Source organism: Manihot esculenta, chromosome 11, assembly GCF_001659605.2.
Source record: "Manihot esculenta cultivar AM560-2 chromosome 11, M.esculenta_v8, whole genome shotgun sequence".
Lineage (NCBI taxonomy): Eukaryota > Viridiplantae > Streptophyta > Magnoliopsida > Malpighiales > Euphorbiaceae > Manihot > Manihot esculenta.
Genome location: NC_035171.2, coordinates 25,838,656 through 25,865,838, shown reverse-complemented (window position 1 = coordinate 25,865,838; position 27,183 = coordinate 25,838,656). Strand labels below are relative to the sequence as shown.

Below are 27,183 nucleotides of genomic sequence, written 5' to 3'. Positions count from 1 at the left end.
TATCATTTTTATCAATAAAATATTATTTTTTAATAATAAAATATTATCTTTAATAATACAATTTTATTTTTATAATTTTAAAAATTATTTATTATTTCATACATATTTTTTCTTAAATTTTTATGTTAATTAAAATATTAAATTTCTGATGTTTTAAATTATAGAAAATAATATAATATTAAATAAGAACTTTTTTAATTAGCAAAAACAGAATTTAATTGAATAAATAAATTAAATTAAATTTATTTAACCTTTATTTAATAATATAGAAATTTAATTGAGCTTATTCGTGTTTCCTGAAAAAAAACCGGTTTGATTTTAATTTTAGACCGGCGCTGGCGTTATGCGATTATCGGGCATAGGGTCCCCCGGATGCCTAACGAATAAGCCCCAAAGAAGTTAGGCCGTCTTCGTAAATTAGAAATAAAAAAGTTGAACAGGTAAAGTTAGGGTTTGAGTTTCACTCGGACTCTATTGTCTTCAAAAAACCAAGTTTTGATCAAAACACCCCCCTCCCCCAATTCACTCCCTCCTACTCATTCTCTTGCCAAATTGTTCACGTAATCTCTCTTAACTTCTACGAAATTTTGACAATTTTCACATTCAAGGTACTTTTCCTCTCCCTTAATGCTTGCCCGCTCTTCTTTGTTCATGTGTCCATGTTTGTGGACAGTTGTATGTAGGAAGTCTAGGAGAAGAATCACTGTCTCGGTTTCTCTCTGCTACTCTAGAATGGATTATGAGTCTTAGTTGAACGGTTTCAATTAGCTTAGCTTCATTTGTGAAAATTGATCTTGATAGGCCAGTAGTTTTAGCTCCTCTTGTCATAGTCTTCTTCTTCTTCTTCTTCTTTTGTTTTTTCTTTTTTTCCAAAAAACTTCTTTTGGTGTCTTGTGGTTCATTGTGATTTACACATTATTTGTTTTTTTTTCTTTGCTTCCTACAATAAGTGTACTTCATATTAGTTTGCAAGTGTTTTTTTTTTTTTTTTTTTTTTTGTATTTTTAATGTAGATGATGTATGGAGTGTAAAATCCTTGCATGGAGTGTAAAATCCTTGCATATATTTGACAATTAGGTTTGTAATGTTTGATTGCGCAGAAGAAGTGATAAATTTTGCTAGTTAACTGCTGTGGTCTCTAGTGTTTTTCGTTTTATGTTTCTTGATGGTTCTCTCTCTCTTTTCTCTCTCTCCTCCTTCCTTTGAACATTAAGTTTGGTGAATCAGATCCTTTGTTGTTGAACTGTCTGCTGATTGTTGTCCACTTTCACTTGAATAGAGAATAAAAATACACTCTCTGTTACACATGAGCTGCAGATAGTAATGCTCCTAGAAAGGCATAGTTTGAATATAGAGGAGTGGAAGTTCCCAACAATCAACTAGTTGTAAGTATTCATAAAATACCTTTCAGTTGGTGGGTGTGGGCTGTTATGGATGTTCATGTGATTGATGAAGAGGAGGGTATGGGTCATCGTGTGTTGGTTTATGATAGAGATGCTGAACCCAGTGAAGGTGGAGAAGCAAATAATGCAGAGCATTCCTCAGCACACGATGAGGATGGAGCAGCTGAGCCACATGTGGGTATGGAATTTCATTCTGAGGATTCTGCTAAAACTTTCTATGATGAGTATGCAAGACGTCTAGGTTTCAGCTCCAAAGTTGTTCATTTTAACCGTTCTAAAACAGATGGAACAGTTGTTTCTCGTGAGTTTGTGTGTGGTAGAGAGGGATTGAAAAGGAGGTCTGCTGATAGTTGTGATGCAATGCTTAGGATAGAGCTTAAGGGTCCAAACAAATGGGTCGTAACCAAATTTATAAAGGAGCATAGTCATTCTATGGTGAATCCCAGCAAAGTTCATTACCTTCGGCCCCGCAGGCATTTTGCTGGTGCTAATAAAAGCATCACTGAAACTTACCAAGGAGTGGGAATTGTACCTAGTGGAGTAATGTATGTATCTGCAGAGGCGAATCGTGGTCTTAGGACCTCTCCTGCCACAGAACCAAATCGTGTCATTAACAATGCTGCCACATTGAACTATGCTGTTAGATCTAATGCCCGAAGGAGGACACTTGGGAGGGATGCACAGAATCTGTTAGAATATTTCAAGAAAATGCAGGCTGAAAACCCAGGTTTCTTTTATGCAATACAACTCGATGATGATAATTGCATGGCCAATGTATTTTGGGCTGATGCAAGGTCTAGGACAGCTTACAACCATTTCGGTGATGCAGTTACATTGGACACAAGCTACAGAATAAATCAGTATAGAGTGCCATTTGCTCCGTTTACTGGGGTTAACCATCATGGTCAAACAATTTTATTTGGATGTGCAATACTCCTAGATGATTCTGAGGCTTCTTTTGTTTGGCTATTTAAGACATTTCTTACAGCCATGAATGATAGACAGCCTGTTTCTATAGTTACCGATCAAGATAGGGCCATACAAACAGCAGTGTCTCAGGTGTTCCCTGAAGCCCGACACTGTATCAGCAAATGGCATGTCTTGAGAGAAGGCCAGGAAAAATTGGCTCATGTATGTCATGCGCATCTAAATTTTCAGGTGGAATTGTATAATTGTATCAACTTGACTGAGACTATTGAGGAGTTTGAATCATCCTGGAGTTCTATCCTTGATAAATATGATTTAAGAGGGCATGATTGGCTTCAATCATTGTATGATGCTCGTGCTCAATGGGTCCCAGTGTACTTTAGGGATTCTTTTTTTGCTGTGATATCTCAAAATCAAGGTTTTGAAGGTTCTTTTTTTGATGGCTATGTGAACCAACAAACCACATTACCAATGTTCTTCAGACAGTATGAAAGAGCTTTGGAGAACTGTTTTGAAAGGCAGCTAGAAGCAGACTTTGATACGATTTGCACCACACCAGTCTTAAGGACACCATCTCCAATGGAAAACAAGCAGCAAATCTTTATACAAGGAAAATTTTTGCAAAATTTCAAGAAGAGCTAGTTGAAACTTTTGTCTATACTGCTAATAAAATTGAGGATGATGGAGCTATTAGTACATTCCGGGTTGCAAAATTTGAAGATGACAACAAGGCATACGTTGTTACCTTAAACTATCCAGAAATGAGAGCGAACTGTAGCTGCCAAATGTTTGAGTATTCGGGTATTCTATGCAGACATGTTTTGACAGTCTTCACAGTGACAAATGTGCTTACATTGCCGTCTCATTATATCTTAAAAAGATGGACGCGAAATGCCAAAACTGGCTCTGGAATAGATGAGTGTGGTGGTGAATTACATGGCCAAGAGTCACTTACATTGCGTTACAACAATCTATGTAGGGAAGCAGTCAAATATGCTGAGGAAGGAGCAATAGCTGTGGACACTTACAATGTTGCAATTGCTGCTCTTAGAGAAGGTGTGAAGAAGATTGCTGCTGTGAAGAAAAATGCTGCTAAAATTATTCCTCCTAGCTCACTGGTTGGTGGGATTGGTTATGATGACAGGAAGACTTCTACATCAGCATCGGATACAACACCATTGTTGTGGCCAAGGCAAGATGAAGCTACACGTCGATTTAATCTGAATGATGCAGGCGGTCCAGCTCAATCTGTTGCTGATTTGAATCTTCCCCGCATGGCTCCTGTGTCCCTTCAAAGGGATGATGGTCCTCCTGGAAACATGGTTTGTAAAGAAAACATTGTGTATGCATATACAATACATACATATTTATATATGTGTGTGTAATTTGGATTTAAAATCAGGATAAATGATTGACTTGGCACATTGGTGGTCCTGTTGCTCAGGCAGTTCTTCCTTGTCTCAAATCAATGACTTGGGTGATGGAGAATAAGAATACAACACCAGGGAACAGAGTTGCTGTCATCAACTTGAAGGTATGCACATACTTCACTGGAAATTGAACCTTCGAAAAAACTTAAATAGGTGGGCACTTTTGTTATTAACATGCTAAAATTGGTTAGTTCTTTACATGTAACCTTTTGAAAGTTATTTGGATAATCAAAATGTTTGAGGGGCTTCTGTACTCTGTAGTATACATTAGTGAAACAATCAAGGGAAAAGAAATCTATAGTTTATTTAAGTTCTAATTTTATAGCAGCACATTATAAAACTATTTAAATTTTCTCTAGTTGTACATTTGACATCTGATTAAGGGGACATGCTCATAATTTTTGTTTCATTTATAACTGCTGCAGTTGCAAGACTATAGCAAGACTCCTTCAACAGAGTTTGAGGTTAAGTTTCAACTGTCAAGAGTTACCCTGGAGCCCATGTTGAGATCCATGGCATATATTAGTGAACAGCTATCTACCCCAGCTAACAGGGTTGCTGTTATTAACTTGAAGGTGTGTAAATCCAAATTCTAGAGTCTAGACATATGTCAACTAAAGTAAATCTGATAATTGAATGATCACACTCTCATGCACACACACACATGCAAAAGGCATGTAGATCCAAATTCTCACAGACACACGTGCGTGTAGTTTACTGTTTTACAATTTGATAAGTACCATTGAAATTTACCCTAAGATGATCATTCTATGGCTATTGAGAATTAATCAAATTATCTGGTCCTATTTCTCAATCTTTTTTACTTGCTTCTATGGAGCCAAGATGTATAAAAGATTCAGAAAATATGCTCATTATCCACTATGAAGGATTCCTTGGGAAGTTAAGGATTAGTAATTGTTTTCGAAATTGAAACCATCTTGCTTATATGGTTCTAAATAGAGAGTTCAGATTTTGGTGCTTTTTGTTTTGGGGCTACATTTGGCATTTTTGGGGCTTGAGTTAAGTTTGGATTGGATGCAATGTTCTTTGAATATAATGCATTTGTACCTCCACGCTAGGAGTGTCCAGTTCTGATTTCAGTTTGGAGTTTACCTAGAAAACGGAACTAAATCAAATTTTCAATACAGATCTAGTCTCGTTCTTCTATATTTTAGTTCCAGTTTAGTTTGTGGACTTCAATTCCAATCCAATATAGGCTTTGGTTTTGAAACAATTTTAGATAATTGTTCATGGGAAGTCATACATTAAGTACCATATAAGCTTTATAGTTAGTTGTTAATACATGGTATATCATATAATATATCTTTTAGTTATTTGTTAGTTCGATAATTTTTACTCGTAAGATTCATGTATTATTAAGAATTAACATAATATAATATACTAATACACTTATAATTAAAAATGTGAGATGATTTGATATGCTTAAAACTAAAATTATTAAGAAAAGGTAGAAGAATGAATGGCAATATTAGATTGTATACTTCATAAATTTATTATTATTTATAGTTTATATTACAATTTTAATTGTGTATAAATATATATAATTATACTGAAAGTACTTAATATATCTAAAAAATCATAGAAAGGCATATGTATAAATTTATTTTTAGTTACAGTCCAGTTCATAGTGAAGAATGAGAACTGAACTAAAACAGCGAAATTAGATTGCTTAGATACATCCTAATTAGTTCGGGATGGATCTCTGGTTCAATTTGGGACTCCCAAGAACCATGCAGACCCCTATTACTCACTGCTATTGTTTAAACAAAAAAAAAAAAATCTCTTATCAAAATATGGCATTTTTATGTTTTACATTGTAAATATTTTCTTCTCTGAAATATGTGTATTGTGAAATTTCTGGACTGTTGCTCAGGAAAAAAAAAACTAAATGTCATTTTTGCCTCTTAATTTAAGCCATTCAAAACTCCTAACAGTTGTTTTGGATTGTTGAAAAATGCTCTTATTTTGTGCCTTTTTTTTTGGTGCTTTGTATCTATTTTGAATAACGCTCGTGAAAGAAAATTCAGACAGTGCCTCGAATTTTTCTTTGCTTATATGCTGTAAAAGAAAAAAACTTGACGTTAATGTAGAAGTGGTCTTTTATTTTAGGTAAACAAAATTAGCAAACTATAACATTGGCAAATTGTATGACACATTAGCATTTATGAGTTGAAATTTTGTTGATGCTGTATGTATAATTACCTTAGTGTAGAGGTCTACATTGGAGCACTGTGAACGCTGTAGCAGTAGTATTGACATGCAATGGCTTGTTCTTTTTTTCTTTTTTGTCCTGTTTGTTTTTATATAATGAGCTTTCCTGTCAAGAACTTAAGAGGACAGATAGATGAGAGTTAGTCAGATCAAGTGTGGATAGTGTGCATATATATGTAGGATTAGTTTATTCAGTTCTAAAGCATGCAATTAAGTGGTATTTGTTTGTACATTATGAAAGATATGTGGAAGGGGGTGACACTGGAATCAGGATGCAGGATAAGAGGGACCACACCACGGGAGTTGAATTACATTGCACTATCCAAAGAACAATAACAAAAATAAGCCCTATAATTCATAAGCACAGCTCAATAGAACTTGGATTATTAAATAGGCTGTGATGGTAGCTTCCAAAGCATTAAGAGGAAAATGATCTTTATCTCTATTCCAAGGTCCATCTAGTGATCTAACACCCCCACCCCCAATCCTTTTCCCTCTTCCTTGTTTTCTTCTTTCTCATCTTGCTGTGATTTGTGTTCTGGTTTTTTCATTTGTACTTGTCATCTAAAATAGGCAAAATCTTTTTTAGGCCCTTAAAGTTTGGCCTAATAGTCAGATAAGCCATTAGATTTTTTTGGGTCCAACAAACCTTTAAATAATTTTATAAATGTTCTCATTTGATGTGCATCTCTTTTACTTTTAAGGTGATTATCCATCAATGAATTTATTCTTTAATGGTTCAGCTTCAAGATACGGAAACAACTTCTGGAGAATCAGAGGTTAAATTTCAGGTGTCTCGGGATACATTAGGTGCCATGCTAAGATCAATGGCCTACATCCGCGAGCAGCTTTCAGCTGTAAGCATTTCTCTTACTGCACTCTTTGTGGCTGTTGTTTAATGGGCTAATTTTTTCCTTAATAAATCTTGTATATCTGTATTGTCTGTTCTATGGCTATTTTTTTTTCCTCAATAAATATTGCATATTTGGATTGTCTGTTCTATTTTTCTGGAAAGTGTTCTACATTTTAATATCTTAAATTGTCCTAATTCATTTACACTGGTATAGTGGGTTTCTCCATGATATGTGGTTTGCTTAATGTCCTACTATCTTATCAAAAGGTAAGAGGGATTCTGTGGTGTCATTGGCCTTATTCCTATTCTATGGCCTACTAGTCAGGAAAAAGGCCAACTCTGGGATGATCATGCTTCTGGTGAAGGCGTTTGAAATGGAATACTATGAAGGTTATTGTTTTGGAGTTCAGATGAGTAGTTAGAAGAAACACCAAGATGGATGAGAACATAAGAAAAGAACAAGTAGAAGAAAGGTCCTGTATGGAGAAGTATTTATTTTTTCCAAACGGAAGTGGATGCCTCTTGTTCCTTCTAGTTTGAAGGAAAAATCCCTGTCAACATACCTTCATTTGAGCAATTAATAATCCTCATAAAATAATGGAATATCCACAATTTGGGATTTCTATCCATCATAATGAGAAATTTTTGTGGAGGTTATGGTATAAATCTTTATTAGAAACCACATTGGTTTTGTAAACCTCTAGAAGCTGTGTCCATTGTTTTCCCTTTTCTTCAAGAAGCAAGTGGACTCCTTCCAGTGGGCCTGTCAAGTTTGGAAATTCTGGTCTTTTGAAAGCTAAAAAGCTTGTTCTTAATACTCTTTGATCCCTAGGACTGTCAGCCACAATTTCTTTGGGAATTCCTTAAAAAGTCTTTAGGCTTTCTCAATGTAATATTAACATGATAGATCTAGGTATATTTTAATGTTTTCGTCAATATGTTGACTTTGGGACACATTATGCTAAGATGGGACAAGCATCACTCAAACTACCTTTGTATTTTGTGCTTGCACCCCTATTGACAATAGAAATTGCTAGACATACTTATCTCGATGGCCAAAAATGTTTATGGTGTTTAACTTACAGTGGAGCATGATAATGATAGTGAGAGGTCTTTTATTGACCCATAAATGGACATTATAATTGTTGTTACATTTTAAGAGAACTCCTATGAAACAGTGCCATGGGTTTATCAATACCACGTGGCAATAGTGCATATAATCCAGCAAGAATGTAATATTATATCTTCAGTTGACATTATTTCCTGCCAAATTTAGTTTTAAGCACATGGAGACACACCCAAATAAACTGAATACTTGAGCAATGAACCCAAGATCTTGTACTGCAACCTTAGAAGATCTACCACAGCATTGAAGGGCACAAGACAAGGTGCTAAGTTGGTTCTGGATCTAGGCACAAGATGCCTAAGTGAGGCAAGGTGCAAAAATGAGAAACTTCTATCAGAAGTCAACTAAATATGAAAATTTGTTCACGGGGCCCCAAAAAAAAAAAAAAAGAAAGAAAAAATGCTCTCTTTCTCTCTCTGTCGATTCAACTTCCCATTAGGTTTTAAGGTTGTATCTGATCAATGGGAAAATTCTGTGTGCAGGCTGACCCCCAGCCCGAGCCTCTCTCAAAGAAGCAGCGGAAGTGAAGACATCGTATTTGTTATCCATTTCATTCCCTGATGGCGACCAAGTTGCTTTGATGGATTGAAAGGTGTGTTTGCCAAGTCCTGTCATCATTCCCAATGGCTTGGGTCAAATCCTCTCACCCTTCCCTCTCTCTTCCTGGGGCTTTTGTACTGGATTGTTTTATTACTTTGTGCCTCCCATCTTTTTTCCCACCCTCACCCAAACCCACCACCCATAACCTTGTGTAAGCTTGTTGTATAACATATTTGTACATGTAGTGTGGCAAAATTCAAGAATCAAAAGCAACAAAGAGTTTCTTTTTTAAAGTTTCTATCTGGCTTTAGATATAGTATGCCACATTATTTTTCCTTCCCAATTTTTCTTAGAATTTGTCAAGCAGTATTTTTTTCTTGTTATGGTCCATTGTTTGGGCACTTTTAATGTGTGCCTTTCTAAATCATGAGCTCATGCATTTTGCACAAACTAAAATCACCATAATGAAGTAATAGATTTGGTATTGCATAGAAGCGCATGCACTGGTATTTAAGATGGATTTGATTTGTCCCACAACATAGTTCTGTGGGATCATTTTCATGACTGACTTGGTGGTGCTTTTTAGCTTGTTATGCGCCATTCTTTAGTATAGTTTGTCATTTGTATCTTGTAATTGGAATGCAGTTTGTTGTATATGATCTTTGGCATACCATTAATTTGGTTGCTTGTCTCTCATTTTCTATGCAATTTTTCACTTTGAATCATCTAAACTCTAAACTCACTTCAATCTGTTAATTTTTATCTTTTATTGCATTTTACATGAGTGCATAATAAGTTGGTAACTATCAAAAATATTTTGCTACAGGTGGTATATTAAAATTCACTTTGCAAGTCAAAACAGAACTACTGCATAAATGATATTAATTATTGACATTGTTGAGTTTTATTCTAAAATAAATGAACTCAAGCAGTTTATTAATTCTCGTGACTATTTCATATGATGATTCGTCATTGTCAGGCCCTACTATCAACCCCACCCCCTTCCTTCGTATTTGTATTACTTACTGTTTACCGAGCTATTCTACCACTTCTGTATTTTGTTTTTCAGGAAATTTGTGTAATTGAAACGCGATTAATTTGTTTTTTCCGAGGTTGGATGGATGTTGGAAGTCATTTTGATTTCTTGTACCGAGTAGGTTTCCTTTTTTCTCTTTTTTTGTATGGATTTGTTAGGTAGATGGGACAGAATTCTTTTTTTTTTTTTTCTTATTCAGAAAATCATATATGACTTCCTGGGTATGCAGATCAATTCGATTATTTTGATTATCGAATCAAATATAATAAAATTTATAAATTAAAAAAAAACTGAATCGTATATTCTCCGGAATAATCCAATTTCATCTTATAATGCATATTCTTATTTGGGTTCAGCGGTGTAGGCAAGTTCGACATTGTTCTTTAAGGGTAATTTATATACAAATGTTTAAATTTAAATAAATTTATAAATTAGTACTTGATTTAATTTTCAGTAACAATGTAACTCTTTAAATTTAATTATGTCTAATAAATTGATATTTTATAAACAATAGTGCCATTTTGCCATTGGTTTTTCTTTGACTAAATTTTTTTTTGAATTTGACAAGGATACCCAGTCCTGCTTCCCTTACGATTTCATGGATCCCAATCCCAAAGCAATCCCCTTGTCCACCTTTTTGTGCATTTGATTTTTCCACTTGATAAACACCCAATCAGATTCTTCTATTTCGATTACCCAGAAGCGTATCATCCCGTGGAACGGCACTTTCTTCCTAAGAAAAGAATTGTCTACAACTCTCTAGTATACAATTATAATTCACAAGGCACCGACTCTTTCGAACATGCGCAAATTTCACATGGATCAGAGCTGGAAAAATACTCTTAGAGGCATTTGTTGAGTGGAAACTGTTTTACTGACCACCTTCAGGAGATATAATCTTGGCAATAGCTTCCTAGATTCCTTCTGCCACAGCAACGCAATTACAGCAGCAACTTCACATAAGATAACAGAACACTACAACACTATAGCAGACCCTCCAAACTTGCCTCAACGTCGGTGAAAAACAAAGATGCCGGAGCTGACGAGGACTTGATACCAAAACAGATGAAGTCCAACCACATGAGATTCTTCTTCACCTCAAGAGAAGAGCAGCAGTGTCCTCAAATATTACATATGGCTTCTTTGAATTTCTCTCTTCCACCACCCACAAGCCTATTCCTTTGTATAAATCCGAACAACACCAACACTTCATTTTTTTAATTAAGGGCATAAATGTAATTTTATTCATAAACTAACGGCAACCTTAGCCTATTTTTAACAGAAGTATGATTTTGTTACATCAATTCAAAAACTTAAGCTTAGTTATTACATAAATTTAAGCGGTAGATTTTGTCAAACATCATAAACTTATAGAAGTATGAAATGATAACCTGCTCCCCATAAAGCCCCTCAGTGAGTCTCATTATCTGAAAATTTAGTGGCGATACTTATCCAGTCGAAAAATAAACAAAAACTCATTTTCACGTATCTAGTCATTTGATCAATTTGATTTAATTATTTTTCAACTAATTTAGTATAATTTTTATAATAAAAAGAACCAAAAAAGATGAACTAAATCGATACACGCACAAAAGTAATATCATCAGATGTTATCGTCCATAATAAATGTTTCAACCTCGTTTATTAAATCAAAGAATAGTAGTAATAATAATAACAATAATAATAATAATAATAATAATAAGCCACCTCAACACGAAGTCCAGAACCTGAAATATGTTGCCCACAAAAGTCCAATTTACAGAAAAACAGCTTCCAACATTGTACAGAAAAGGCTTTCGTATCGAAGGTAAAATGAGCGGGGGAAAAAAATCAATTAGGAGCTCTTAACACAATCCTCGGAGACATCACAGCAGGCAGCGAGTGTTACATTAGCAACTAAGGGCCGCTGGTCAGCATGCAATAAGCAGATCCAAACCCCAAGAATTTATGAATACAAGGTGATTTTTTCTACAGTTGGAATTACCCTCAAAACAACAGAAACGAACCATCGACAAGACAGGAATTAATTGCCTTCCCTGTTGAAACAAAGAGTGTATATCTAATATATGCAGATCATCCTTTCAACAGTCATTTCCTACAAACTCCTGTAGTCTATAACAGTGACTTCATCCTCTGGCGCATCTAGGTCTTGATAGCTGGAAGAAGGGAAAAAGAAATTTAAAAAAAAAATTCAATGCTTGGAGAGTTCACATTGATCAGGGAGGGAAATAATCAATAAATATACTAATCACTAACGGGCTAAATAAAAACTAATAACAAGAATGGGAACCATTAGGCAGCATAAACTTTCAGTGTTATTGATGCCATAATGAGATGAGCTCCGCAACCAAAAATAATTTGAAAAATCAAAGAAACCCGCTTGTAATGGTCATGCCCTGCAAACAGGCACCACGGTGTTTGTGTAAAAACATGTTTATCCAAAAAATATTATGTAGCGTCACAGTACCGATTGCTTTCATTTTCTTTTAATCCATTGACAAATTCATTTTCCTTCCTTTCTTTCCCACAGATGACAGAACTACAAGTCATTTCACTTTGAGCCAAATAACTAACACGTCTTCAAAGAGATGAGTTTAATGAAGCTGCTCTGGCATTGTATGTGTGAACTTGCATAAGCAGTTATGCACCCCAAAAAAAGAAAAACGAGTAGAAACTCAAAGGGAAGACACACCAAATGAAAATCTCCAACACGCATACACAAAATAATATGAACCTGGACTGGAATAGACTCCCAATAAAACTTACCTGCGTATTCGCCGAGGATCCTGTCGAAAGGCTGGAGATAGAAGAATAGGAGCTGGTCCATTCAACTGGGGCCCAGGCCTTCCATTTCTGCCACCCCCTTCAAATGGAGGAGGACCGCCCTGCTCTCTGAACATGCGCATAGCAACCTCAGGCGGAGCAGGAACAAAAGGCCCTAGTGGACTGTAAGCACAACATATTGCCGTCAGAGCCATGAAAATTCAGAAATTAGTAGTATTGCTGATTCTAAGATATAATAGTTGTAACTCAACCTACCCTGCACCAGGTACAGGCATCAATACTGGAGGTGGTATATCTGATGGGAAAGGAGGTACATGCATTGCCTGCCCACCGAAATTATCATACATTGGATCATCATGATTTCCTCCGTCAGGCCCACCATTGTTGGTCTGGACGTCACCTGATGGGGGATTTTCAGACCTATCATATCTTTCACTGCCACTTGCTCGACTGTCACGATCTCTACGGCCACCTCGTTCATCCTTCAAGCGATTTTCTGGACCTAGCTTACGTCTCTGTGGCTTGTCCCTCTGTAATAAGAAATAGCAGCAAGAAAGATCATTTTCAATGTCATTAACAAGTCACTGTCTGATAGATCATATGTTTTATATCTGAAATACAGTCATCATGCATTATTACTTTAAGCGAACATAAATCTAGAAGATCAACATTCAAGAGAAAACTAATAATTCTCAACGTGGATAGGGAGATAGATAGAGGAATTCTGCATATGGTTAGGAAACCAGCAACCCACCAACCAGTATTATCCACTATGCCAAAATTATTCCAGTTTTCCATCTATCGGTTTCCCAACATGTTTATCTTTGATTTTCAAAGCATTTATGAATGAACTTCATAAATTTGCCCTTAATTTGAGGAGCTCAATAAAGAAATATAGTTTTTAGCTAGGTATATAAACTAACTAATTTATTATAACAATTATGAAGAATGGTTTTTTGCTAGGTATATAAACTAACTAATTTATTATAACAATTATGAAGAAATATAGAGAATAGGAATAAGGGGATGAGGAGTCGCATGAATTCTAGATACTTCTGTACCACATGGCTCAATGAGAACAAAGAGAACACCAGGAACCAAGAAGCTGATTTTACTGGACACCATATGAATTGCACTAACATCAAATAGCACCATGTATCTGTTTCAATTTTCTTTCACACTGGTTAATCTTTTCCTTCAAACCACTTTACCTATTCACTAGTTTAGCCTTTACTCACTAGGTAAATCAAATCAAATCTCTCACTTATGAATTGAATGAACTATTCTGAGTCTACTCCTTATACCCTATACCTTATACTTGGTATAATATACTTATATATTATATATTAATTTATAATATACTTAGTACAATTATATAATATTTTAATTAACATAAATATTTTAATTAATATAAATTAATATAAAATAAAAAATATATATAATAAATTCTATTATATTTATTTAATTTATTAATTTATTATATAAATACATTTATATATTTTATTTACAATATATCAATATATCCATTTACTTTATAAAAATTTTATTTCTAATCTATTTCCATAGATATCTTATCGGCATAACAGCTCATTCAGGAATTGAATCAAAGTGGCCCTTTTAACTTAGTAGTGGAGTAATGCCATGGTAAGGCATAAGTCATGGTATACATCAGAGGGGGAGGAGAGAGAGAGGGGATAGATGTTATGCACATCAAGTTCAGCATATACGCATCCCAACACGTCTGAAATACAATACGCAACTAAAACTTACAACAATACACAACTAAAACTTACAATGTATTCTTCGTTTATAAATTCTTTAAGAAAAAAAAAAGAGAGAAAACCAAGTGGCAGCATCTAAGATATTGGTATTCAACTAGTTAACAAATAAGCACCAAAAACTCAAGAAAGATAACACACATTTGTCCAAAGTAACCATTTGACGCTTACATCTTCAAGGAACTTCTAGTTTTCATCTTCCAGATAAAGCATCCTACTCAAGAACAAGAATTCAAAAAGGAGGGTAAAGGGAAGTTTGTTCTACGAATGCAGCCTACCAATGCTACTGAGTATTGGACACTGTACAAGAGAGTTCTATCCTATGAAATTGATGGAGTAAAAATGTATCTAGGACCCATATGAAGAGCTATATGCAAGTAACATAACCAGACTGCTTTAGATTTAGCTAAATTACACTAAAAAATATGTAGCAAGAAAGGGAACCTTTTTCATGCTATCAAAATATCATTGATATTGTATGTTAGATAGACCACATGGATGACATGTCATATCCATGTGGTTCATATACTGCTAGTACTAATCAGATGAACCATACCTGTAAAGGCTGCTGCATAACAGGTGTGCCACCAGGTGCAACTGGATCACTGCAAACGGAAGTAAGCATTTGTCAGAGAACTTGTAAAATTGACATAAAAAGGGAGGAGTTATTTCAAAATGTCAGTACTTCATGTAGTTCTGGAAATACAGCTCTTCGCGCACTTTGGATGTCAGCTCCAACACAAGTTCAGGGTGTTTAAGTTTGAGATGCTTATGCACAAACTCGGCAGCATGGAAGAGCTTTGTACAACCCTTAGCTCCACAACCATACTTCCAGCCATATTTTTCATCCCTAATTTTTCGGACATAGGGATCTAAGGATTCAACAGCAGCAGCATCTATCTTTTCCTTTGCAGTCATTACTTCCAAAGAATCTTGACTTCTTAACCTTTCTTGCCAGTGTGTGTCCAGTTTCTTTTCCCACTCATTCCCATTATTAGTCACATCAGCACTTTTTCCCTCAGCTCTGACATGCCTTAGACCCTTAGCTTCTGTTGTTTCAATCATTCCATAATAATCCAAACCATGGACACGCCAAAGATAAGTAACAAGTGTATCCAACAGTTCAGCGCCCTCCAGGCCCTTGACAGAGGTTAAGCCTCGTATAATTATAACAGGGCCAGTGTAGCTGCTGTGAGATTTCTCTCTATTGGTTTTGTCATTATCAGATCCACCTAAAATATTTTCTTCAATTCCCTTTTCAGAATCAAGCTTGCGAACAAGGGCCTGAGATTGTTCAATATCAACTTGAATTCTCCTGCTCTCTGAGCTGACTGGGTGAGCCTTAGGAGCAGCTGCGAGAAGATCAGTTTCTTTAGCTGGTGTACGACCCTGCCGTCTTCTTTTGCCACCAGCATCAACTTCATCATCAGAATTTGGATTGCTTGTCTGTTCCGATTTATTTGCAGATGAGACATTGATACCAGGACCTCTGGCATTAAGAATGAATCTTTAAGTTGGATGCCAACAGAACCAAAAGTTTGCATGCAGGCTCAAACGAGTAAATATGAATACAGAAGAAAGTTCAAAACTCACATGTCCAATGTTCCACTTTGCAAGTCGAGCAAAAAGTCCTTTGCAACTTTCCGTGCTAGTTCATTCCTCCTACAAAGATCCCAAAGAATGATGAAATTATCCCATTAAGATAGAATACAGTAAAATAGGTGATTAGCAATTCATCCAAACTATTCAAAAGAAAAAAATCCAAATACATAATAAAGGTAGAAATATCTAAACTCACCTTTCTATGACTGCAACCAAATTGGTTGGATGATATTTGTCCCTCAACCTACAATCAAACGAGTTTAATTCGACCAAGAAGAAAATGGAAAAGCATACATTAAAATTCATTAAGCATGAGAAGAGAGGTACCATTCCTCATCTTTATGAGACTCAAAGAAAACTCGTTTCTGAGTAGAAATGTACTCTGACTTGTATTCTTGATACCTTTATAATCAAAAGCCAGTCACTTTCAAAATTTTCACCTCATGAGCTAAAAGTAATCTTTCAACTTCAAAGGCAACAATAGCCAACACTTTGTACCTGCGCTCTGCTTCAGCGGGTAAAATATCATCTTCCAGCTCCTGAATGAACTGCTTGTATGACATCAATCCCTCTCTGAAAAACATTTACTTGCCGTATCACATTGATGAGTAAAATGAATAGTACTCCAGGAATAGGCCACTTTGTATAACTGAAAATGATAGCAGGTAGGTATGTGCAGGTACATTTGCATATGAGAAAGAGAGAGAGCTCAAATACCAAGCCATTCAAAATCCAAACTTCTACTAGGGTACCTTTCCTATTTATTAACAGTGAAGACACGGCTTTTAGGTGACCTTTGTCTTGATATAGCTGTTTTATTAAGTTCGTAGCTCCTATAAACTGTCTAGCAAACAAGTAGACTAAGCCAAGTAAAAATTTACAAGCCTCTTCCAGAACACATTATTATATAACTTTGATTTACTGTTATACAAACAGTGTTTCAACCATTCGACTCTCAAATCCCTACAAAACAAATTATTTCTTCTTGTACAAGAGCATGCACTTTTCCTTGAACAGGTGACATGCTGTTCTCTGTTTTTCCCCCTAATTTTTTCTTTCAATTTCTATTTGCATCTGTCATTGCAAATAGAAATTTTTTATGCTGGAGAATGTTCTTTCAATTTCTTGCACTAATGTCCTCAAAAAGAGAGTTCATCACCGCCATGAAACTTTTTGTAGGTGCATTATTTTCCCTTCTCCTTTCAATTGATCGAACCCTCCCAGTTTCTGCCTTTTTTTTGGCAATAACTAAACTTTTTAGAATTTGATCTCATTTTAATTGCTTTTAACTATTGGATGATTAGATTTATCTCAATCATTGCACATTATCTTTTTTAGAATAATTTAAAGCAACATTATTTGTAATATATATATACATACATATACATATATATGTATATGTATATATATATATATACATATACATATACATATATATGTGTATATATATATATATACTTATATTTAAAGAAAACAATCACACAACAATGAACATGGGAATTTTTCTAAAAAAGAGAAGTCCCTAGTTGTTCACTTTAGCCTATTAATTTATAAAATGATAGCACTACAAATTTTTTATCCCAAATATGGATTTTGCATGTATGAGATGGAAATAACTAAATAATTATTACAATTAATGTATAAATAATAATTTAGTTATATGTATATACATAATCATGTAAAAATTTTAATAGCAAAAATAAAATAATACCCACAGCATCATGAGGGCAATGTAACTTTTATCACTAATTATTAACCCTAATCCAGTGCATAGTCCGTGATATAAAGTGAAGAACCACTTAGAGAAAAATTTACTGGGTTCATCTTTTATTCCAATAAGACAATCTGAAATAACCAGGCAAATAGAAAAGAGTATTAACCATTTAGACTCATTTAGAATTTACAACTTTGATCAATTGAAACAATGATATTTTAGCATATAAACATCAGAATTGGATAATGAAACAAAGGATGAAGTCAAAACCGCCAATCCTAGTGCTAGAATCCATAACATGAATAATCACAAACCTTTGAGTACCCACTGTATTGGAAGCATCAACATAACCACCACGTCCAGAATCCCAGTCTGCAGCAGTAATAGAACCCAGTAAATTCTACCTCAGCAAATAATACAATCCAGAGTAAAAGAACAAAGTTTAGCAGCATGACCAAGTTCAGCATAGAAATTATCCAAGAACTAATCACTAGGCACCAGAGGACTTGGGAGCAAAACACTAATGCCCAGGTCAAAGCAATGTAATTTGAAGTTTGAAACATGAAATAGATGTCCTGAATATCACCACGCATGTGCCTACTGCCTACCCTATCGCAAATTCTGAAATGGATCCCAAGTTTCAATCATTTCTAACTTTAAAACCAAATAATAATAATAGATCCTTTGTCCCTTCAGAGTCAACAGGATAAAATATAACCCATAAAAGTAATGTCACTAAATCTTTAAATAAATAAATGAACAGAAGATAAACATACATGTATCTGTGTATGCAAGTATTTACATATATCTATATATGTATACACACACATATATATACACACATAAATATAGAAGACGATTCCAACATGCTTCGCTCCAGTTTATGCAGGAAAGTGTGTGACCAAGTGGAAACACCAAATCACATAACAGCCATATCCATAACCAGACCACCCCATACAGTACTTATTAGTGCTACAGTGATGCCACCACTTCATTTTTCAAATGTCTTATAAAGTTAACTACCTGTAGTGCAAATAAGATAAGCCACCAAACAATTCTATGGCCACAATTTATATCAAAATACATCCCCAAATCAACAATAGACCAGCAACTCTTCACATTGCTGATACTCTTTTAAAGAGACAAGATGAAAAAAAGGGAAAAGGACAAAAAAATAATCAGCGCAGAGACTACTAAACCACTTGAAAAGGCAACAATGTAACAAATAGCCTGATGAAGAAATCAATATTGCCTTTAGAAGTGACAGTTAAAGTTGTCTACTTGCCAAAATACTAGTAACATTCTGCTTCTTCAGACCCTTGTATCATCAAAGGATTCCTATTTGGCTCACCAAATACCCCTATCAATACACAAATGCACAAGGTTCTTTCAGAAGGTAATAGACTACTAAAAGACCTGTCTATAGTTTTGACCTATATCACAAGGCTCTGTGAAATATAAATAATGAAAAACACAAACATGTGCAATGCATGCGTACAAGCATGTGTATTCTGCAGCCCAGATGCACAGATTAATATATCAAACTTGGAAGCTAGAACTCGTTTACGTAGCTGAATACTTGATAACAAGCCAGAGGACAAAAAGGATGAACAGGAAGACCTGAGTTTACTACAAAACAACTGCCTATGTTCTTAAGACTTGTAAAAAACATGTCAAACAAATAGCTGTATTTCATGCTTCTTCAACCATTCACCATGTTATAAGGCATTCTTCCTTAGGGGAGGAAAGACAAATTGCTACTGGAACATTCCAAATTAACATGATTTTACGCAAATGCCCTTTTAAACCCTTGAGAAATACTTAAAAGGTCATTTAAGTCCTTGTCAAAAAAGTCGGTCCACTTAGATCTCTAAACATTTTAAAATAATCATTTAAGCCCTTAAAGTTTTTAAAATGGTCACTTAAGTCCAAAATCCGAACTTCGTTAAAATCTTTGTTAGTGAATTAAAAATATATTTAAGTCCTTAACAAGCGACTTGATAGCCATTTAAGCCCCTTATATTAAATAAATATATTTTTAAAACTTTAATAGTTAAGTTTAATTTGATGAATAAATTATGTTAATTTATTGATAGGTGTATATTTGCTTGTTTAGTGCATATTCTTCCTTATAAAATTGGAGTTGATTATGCTTAATTATGGATATTTCTCTTCTTTTTGCAATATTGACAGATTTTATACTCTTCGAAAAGAAAAGCTCCTAATTGGAAGATTTAGGCAGAAACCAGGCATAAGTCGAACACTCGATAGGTTGACAAGCAAGTCTATAAGACGCGTAGTCAACAGGTCGGATGTCAGGTCTTCAAGTCACCAAGACGTGTGCTCAACGGGTCATCTTGTCAAGGAAGTCACCAAGTAGGGCTGTAAATGAACCAAACTATTCATGAGCTATTCAAGACTCAGTTCGATAAAAACTCGACCGGGCTCGATTCGTTTTCTAAATGAGCTGAGCTCGAACTCAATTTTTAGACTCGTTTAATAAACGAGCCAAACTTGAGCTTAGTAGTATTCGACTTGTTAAGGTTCGCGAGCTGACTCATTAAGAGACTCGCGAGCTAGTTCGTTAAGCGGTTTGTGATCAGACTCATTAAAAGGCTCGTGGATAGGCTCGTTAAGATGCTCGTCGAGCAAACTCTTTAAGAGACTCGCAAGCTAAATTAATTTATAAGGCTTACAAATGTAATAATACTCTCATTTGTGAACTCATTAAATATGGACATTATAAATGCATGTTTATAAAATATAATTATTATATAATTTTATTTTAAATTTGTAATAAAAAAACAAGTTATTGCATGGAGGAACAAATTTAATATATTAGATAAAATACATTCTTAATGTAAAATAATAAATACTACTAATAAATATTAAGTAATATCATAAATACTTTTTAATAAGAAAAGTTATAAATACTCTATTTTTATTATTTATTTGTATTATTTTTCTCTCTCCCTTAATTTTCAAACTTTTAAAGGATTAAATAATATTAAATTATGTAACCATATATATTGTTAATTTATATATCACTATACCTTAATTGTGTAACTATATTATTAGTTTATATATTTATCTTTCACTATATATCTTTCTAAGTAGACACTCCCTTTAAACTATTAAGTCTCTTATTAAGCAATTGTTATTATTATTACTTTCATATGCTTATATATATGTATTTGTATGATTATTCTCATAATTAATATTTTCCTCTTAATTTTATAAATTAAAATTTTTATAGAATTTAAATATTAATCAATATGATTTTATTGATGAAATTTGAGTATAATGTATATATATAATTATATAATTTAAGTTGATTATACTTATATTAATATATTTATTTTATGTAATATTTTATATTTGCATTATATGTATAGTATTTTTTATATAATATAAAATAATTTAATATAAATCATATATTTGAATAAAAAAATAATCAAATATGAATAATCAAATGATAATATATGAATAATCAATGATAATATATTAATAAATTTTATATAAAAACGTCTATTGACAATAATAACAAAATGATGCAGATTTAATTAAAACTATACAATTTAAATAGAAATTCCCTCTCCTTCACCTGTATAGACTATTTATATATAGACATATATTTATTATATATACTTTAATTAATTTTGCATAAAATGTAATATAAACATTTAAACGAATGATTATTGAATTATCATATCATTGATCTTATATTAAATGCATTTTATATAGGTAATTAATAGTTTTATAATTAGTATTTGAATAATAAATAATATTTGATGTTATAAATAAATAAATATTTAAATATTGAAACCTAAATAATAAAAAAATAAAAAGAAAAAATTTGATCATTTGCTGTTGCAAGGAATTGAACCCAGAATCTCAGAAAAGCCACCTTTCATTAACCACTAGACCACAAACTCACTATCGTCTACTCACTATGCGTTATATTATATAAGCTATTGAAGGTTACTGAATCAACGTCGCATCCATCCCACATCGGAAATTTATGGAGATAAGGGGTGAACCTCCTCTATAAATAAAAATTTCACTTTCTATTGTGATTTAAATCAAGAACTTGGTTACAATAAACTTTAATTAAATCATATTTGATTTTATTAAAGTCTCTTTTGACTTTTTAGTTCAAAAGTTTAATGTTTAAAAATTTAAATTAATTAGGTTTTGTTAACGAGTTTTTTAATCGAGTTTTGTTAACGAGCTTTTTAGCTCGAGCTCAAATTAGACTCCTTATTATACTAAATGAGTTTTTCACGGGTCGAACTCGAACCAAACTCGATTATAAGTCGAGCTCGAGCTTTCAAAATTTTATAAAATCTTAGTAACATTTTATAAACATTTAAATTTAACTTATTAAAAATATAAAGAAAATCCTTTATTTTAATAAAACACTTAAAAGAATTTGATTTTTTTTTTCATTTCTCATTAACCAAACACTCGAGTTTAATTGCAAAACCTCTATTAAAAAATTTTTAAAGTATCACTAAAAAATAGTGACTATTACTCTATATGTAAAATAAATAACGAAAGCCAAAAATATAAATTAAAATTTAATTTTCATTTATTATATAGATGATATTGGAACTACACTATAAATGAAAAATAAAGAAAATATCTTATAATTCTTATATCAAGAAAATATAAACCCATTTCTTATAATTTAAATTTTCGTTACAGTTTATGGATTTTATTATTTATCTTATATGTAAAGGGCTATCTATAATTTTAACAATATTGTACACTTTTAGTGATACTTTAAAAGGAAATTTTGAGGTTAAAATTTGATGTTTTGTAGATGAGAAATGAAGGGAAATTTTGGATTCCTTTTAGTTTCCTTTAAGTAAATGATTTTTAAATATTAAATTTAAATATAAACATTATAAATTTAATTACATTCTATTTATTTATCTTGTAAATTTATAAAACTAATTTATTTATTCATTACCAATTTAAATTAAAGTAATTTTTATAAACGTAATTATTAAAACTAAAATTAAATTTATTTATTTAATGGGGCTTCAGTGATTATTATGCTGTTGCTTAAGAGCTTGAATTTCTTTTTTTTAATGGTATTAACATTTTGAACATAACCAACTATTTTAAGGATTTAAATGATTATTTTGAAAAATTCAAGGCTTTAAATGGACCAATCTTTTTGAAATGGGCTTAAATGACTTTTTGGATATTTCTCTAGGGCTTAAAAAATTTCACTATGTCAGTAGTCAGCATCTTGTAGAAATGCCAAATACATCAAAAATATAATACTCAACAGATCTCACCGACCTGAGTATCAAGAATCATTATGGTTACCATGTAAATCATTTCTTTCATTTCTATTATTAATTATTTCAGCACAAACCTAATCAATCATATGTGAGATAGAATTAATTCAAAGCCATTAAGCATGAAATGTACCAGAGGGACTGCTTTGATATCCACCTGGACGACCCATGTATCGGCCATGTTGCCGGTCTTCAGGATACCCAGGCCTACCCCCTATCTCACGTTCATATCCACCAGCATAATCATATCCAAACCTACGCACCAAAGATCATATTCACTAAAGTGAGCAAATGTTATATACAATCACTTGTTAAATAAAGCTACACTAAAGACCAAAAAATCAGCTATATGGGACCAAGCGAAAATCCCACAAGGAATGAACAAGCATGCAATACAATGAAAGAACACAAGCATAAAAATAAAAAGATTCACCTCTGCATGCTGCGAGCAATACAATATGAAGAAATAAGTAAAGGGGCAAAAATTTATGAGCTGTAAAAAATGAAGACAAAAAAGCAGCAGCATGAAAGAAAAACGTAATTCAAGTTCTTCCCAATCCAAACTATAAAGTCTACAGTGGTCACTCTAAATTACAAATATATATATGTGCATGTATCATATTACGGTTAAAATTACACCACAAACCTTCTCCACCCAAACGTTTTACATAATAATCTGATCAGACTCAAATCTGTAACCAAATACCTAAAGGTGAGTGATAAATATTGCCACACAGAAGAAAGGACAAGAGATAAACAATCAGGACGCCACCACCTCAATTACCTAGAATAGCTCTCACAAAATTACAAATCCAAAGAAACTAAACCTCTCAAGATATCTGTTTCAGCATTGACAAGATGTCACAAGACAGGACGTAGATCAAGTTAAGTGTGTATCACAAATCAACAAGAAATACCATCAATTATTTCATTGTAAAATACCCTGGTAGAACCAAAAATAGCACTAGTAACTTTATTCATGGAACGTGTGACCAAAGCAAGACTTACTAGCTCTGCTGAGAATAGCAATAAGCTTATCAAATCAAAACCACATAAGAGAATATCCTGCACTATCGTTTAAGCAGGAGTCTAGCATTGGTTAAATTATTATCCAACATCTAAGGAACCTATTACATCTTAACATCAGAAGCATAAAGGTGATTGACAAAGCCAAGCTAACAACACCAGGTAGTTTACAAGTGCAGCAGAACTTGGAAAGAAAAATATAAATTTAGCAAACCAGGCACTGACATGTTCCTCATCAGTATAAATAACATGCAGGCAATTCATAGCAGAAAATCAGTATAGACTGTACGAACAGAAATCTTGGAGTCCTGTACAAAAGAAATTTCATAGTTTATCTATGTGTGGGCTATGTTATGCTAGAAATTGTAAAAGAATCCGTTTCTATAGCATGCATGGTAAAGTTAATATATAATTTGGTAACACGACATAAATGCATAATAGAAATAATTTAGACTTCTGTGTTCCAAATTTTATCTGCCTACATTATTCAGCCACAGAAATTGTAATTAACAACTCTTGCCAACTCATAGCAAGACTACCTTTTAAATTAAGCGACATATAAGGTCAGTAGGATAACTTATACGCTCTGGTATCTGCCGTCTATTTATTAGCAGTCTTCTTTAACTTCAAGGTTTACCTACAGCCAACTTTTAGTTCGTAACCAGTGGAGCTAATGTTTTGAAGTAACTGATCAATCAGTCGCATACCACATCCTTTTGACTCTATCAATCCACAAAAAAGTAAATAAATAAATAAAAAAGACATTGTCTGGTAAAAGGAAAGCAAAAGGAGCTCCATGCTCCTCATATTTAGGTTATCTAAGTCCCCACAGAAATAAGCATTGGCTTAACAACCTAATTAATGGAAACTTCAAACGAATTTACACTTGGTTCTTTCAGCAACCAAATTGTTCCTTTGATCACTCGATTAAAGATTATATCTAAAGAAATCCTAAGCCAAAAAAGGAAGTTTTCTCCAACTGTCATACTGCCTCCAAGAATCAAACAGACAGTGAAAGAAAATTCGCAAATAAAAATACCCAAAAAGCCAGGAACAACAGTTGGACTAGAAATTTAATGGGTATTCGAAATTTACATGGAAGTTCTCATGTCCCAGTGATGAATCGAAAAAAGGAAAATCAAGACATATTGCCAGACAAACGTCATTTTTCCTCATACCAACTACAGAAGCAAAGAAATGATGTATCAATTATCCGACTAAACGATCACTAGTTCACTCACCTTCTATCACCGGGTCCAAATCCACCTCTAGGGCTCCCTCTCCTCCCTTCATACCCTCCATCTTCCCTCCTCGACCTCTTATATGGCGGTGACCTTCTAGGTGGCGGAGAATGCCTCCTGTCCCTGTATGGAACGGGAGGAGGACTCAAACTGCTCCTCCTCTTGTACTCTCTCTCCCTCTCTCTAGGCAGCGGAGACCGATTCCTATCGTAATAATCACCACCGCGTCGATTCGGCGGCCTATCGAGGTCCCTATCTCTGGAGTCTCTGTCGCGCCGTCGGGAAGTGTTCTGCGGATTAGAAGGAGGAGGTGGTGGCGGCGGCGAGGACGATTGGGGGTCGTCGGCGGAGGACTTCTCTTTGCCTTCCCTGCTGCGGCGGTCCAGAGAATCAACGGTCACGTTTATGACTTCGGCCATGGTGGGAATTTTTTTTTTTTTGTTAGGTTGATTTGGGGAAGATTTTGATGAAACCCTAGGATAGAAGGCTAAAATAATGAAAGAGATTTAGAGGGAAAAATAAATAAAATAAAATAAAAAGGAGGGGAAGAGAGAAATGTTACTGGAGTTCGTTTGTTCCGTGCCGTTCTTCATGCTCCGTGCTGAACTAAGAGAAATAAATAAATAACTATTATTTTTTAATTAGAAAAAAAATATATATTTAATCTTTCTATCTTGCTAAAATTAATTTAATCACTATATTTTTTTTAATTAACTCATACCGAGTGACTAGAGTTAAACTAAAAAACAACTTGGGTTGTTTTCGAGTTAAAACTTAATAAAAAAATAGTTTTTCATATTTAATTTTTTTTCAATTAATTTGATTATTTTATACACTATCAATTTAATTGATGAAATGTAGAGTATTAATAATAATAATAATTTATATATGGAAATATTTAAGAAAATTAAACAATAGCTATGGAAATTACTTACAGTGCAAAAATGTCCATGAAATTAAACAATAGCTATGGATTACCTCCAGAAAACCGCAAGAAGGAAAAAGAAAATATATCAATGTTAACATCTAATTTTTCAGTGGAATAGTCAGTCGATAAAAGTAAACCGTCATAAACTTCATATCAAAAGATGGCATGAAATTCACCAACTGCAGTAGTACTAATCACTAACGAAAACAGTTGTCAGTGGCTACCAACTACTTGAATGGTGTCCATAATTTCAATAGAAAGTAATTAAAAATTGTATATAACAATTGTCCCGATGGAATATAATCGTTTGGTTAATATTAACAATGGATTCACCATGTGCAATGCTCTTATATCTACTAGTATGGGACTTTTTTTTTGTTACATATATAATTAATATATAGCTACTGTTACAAGTGAGTAACAAGTAGACGGAATAGATTATAGACAATATACATATTGAAAGTTGTATTGTGGTCCTCATACGAGTAAAAGAGTATTTATAGATAAAAATCCTAAAATTGAAGCATTTCTGATCAACCATGAAAGCATAGTATTCTCACTTTATCAGAACATGCCACGAATATCGAATACATGGAAATTTAACCCATGTGTCGCTAAATGAGTTTCATTGTATGTCTTCACCATGGCCTTGACTTTGTGAAGAATTGATATCATTGGGAGGATCACTTCAGTTGTGTGTAATAGATATAAGTCTATTATAGTGGTTAAAGATTACTTCAACAGGTGTATAGAGCCGGAGTCTTATAAGACGATGAGGGCAAAGTAGATAATTAGTTTTGTCAAAAAGAATATAATTTGCTGGTATGCAGTACCTCATGAGATAGTCTCTGATAATGGTATACAATTCAAAGGTAAATACTACATTCAGCACCACAAGAGCCCTACAAACCACAGACTAATGGGCGATCCAAGAAGCCAATAAGAACATCAAGACTATTCTCAAAAAAATAATAAAAACTTATAAGGATTGGCTAGAAAAGCAACTTTATTCTCATTCAGGATACAAAACAATAACCAGGACTTCTACTGGTATGACACCTTTCCCTCTGATTTGTGACATTGAAGCGGTTCTGCCTATTGAGTTGGAAATGAAATCTCTGATGGTTGTGCTAGAGGCTAGGATACCTAAAAATGAATGGGTAAGAAAGCGGTACGATGAGTTGGTCTTCTTAATGAGAAAAGGTTTTGAGCTTTACACCACATAAAAGCCTATTAGAAGAAGATAGCTCG

The 27,183-nt window shown here is 33.6% G+C and overlaps 2 protein-coding genes across 3 annotated transcripts; one reads left to right on the top strand and one right to left on the bottom strand.

The window, feature by feature from the left end:
• The first annotated feature begins 401 nt into the window (after positions 1–401).
• On the top strand, positions 402–8,809 carry LOC110626415 (protein FAR1-RELATED SEQUENCE 3). The gene is given in 7 exon segments (XM_021772289.2): positions 402–608; positions 1,280–2,916; positions 2,919–3,652; positions 3,775–3,864; positions 4,186–4,335; positions 6,736–6,849; positions 8,454–8,809. Coding segments are annotated over 6 exon segments (2,619 nt in total). The 5' UTR covers positions 402–608; positions 1,280–1,430; the 3' UTR covers positions 8,499–8,809.
• Positions 8,810–11,163: 2,354 nt separating this feature from the next.
• Positions 11,164–25,594, bottom strand: LOC110626331 (serrate RNA effector molecule). 2 transcript variants are annotated; one of them, XM_021772159.2, is made up of 12 exons: positions 25,005–25,594; positions 22,895–22,992; positions 17,740–17,797; positions 16,210–16,284; positions 16,039–16,113; positions 15,908–15,955; positions 15,703–15,771; positions 14,795–15,598; positions 14,666–14,714; positions 12,587–12,861; positions 12,314–12,493; positions 11,164–11,703 (listed from the first exon to the last, which is right to left on the bottom strand). In XM_021772159.2, the coding sequence occupies exons 1-12, from the start codon at positions 25,421–25,423 to the stop codon at positions 11,643–11,645; spliced, it is 2,211 nt and encodes a 736-aa protein (XP_021627851.1). In that variant the 5' UTR covers positions 25,424–25,594; the 3' UTR covers positions 11,164–11,642. The 2 variants fall into 2 exon arrangements, with proteins under 2 accessions (XP_021627851.1, XP_021627849.1); XM_021772157.2 differs by having other exon boundaries at positions 22,871–22,992; positions 25,005–25,593.
• Positions 25,595–27,183: the final 1,589 nt, after the last annotated feature.

Bases quoted from the DNA above. Each gene is read 5' to 3' on its own strand.
- LOC110626331 (XM_021772157.2), bottom strand. From the start codon at position 25,423: ATGGCCGAAGTCATAAACGTGACCGTTGATTCTCTGGACCGCCGCAGC. The intron at 16,114-16,209 runs GTACAAAGTGTT...TTGATTATAAAG, and splicing joins CCCGCTGAAGCAGAGCGCAG to GTATCAAGAATACAAGTCAG. The intron at 15,956-16,038 runs GTACCTCTCTTC...GTTTGATTGTAG, and splicing joins TCTCATAAAGATGAGGAATG to GTTGAGGGACAAATATCATC.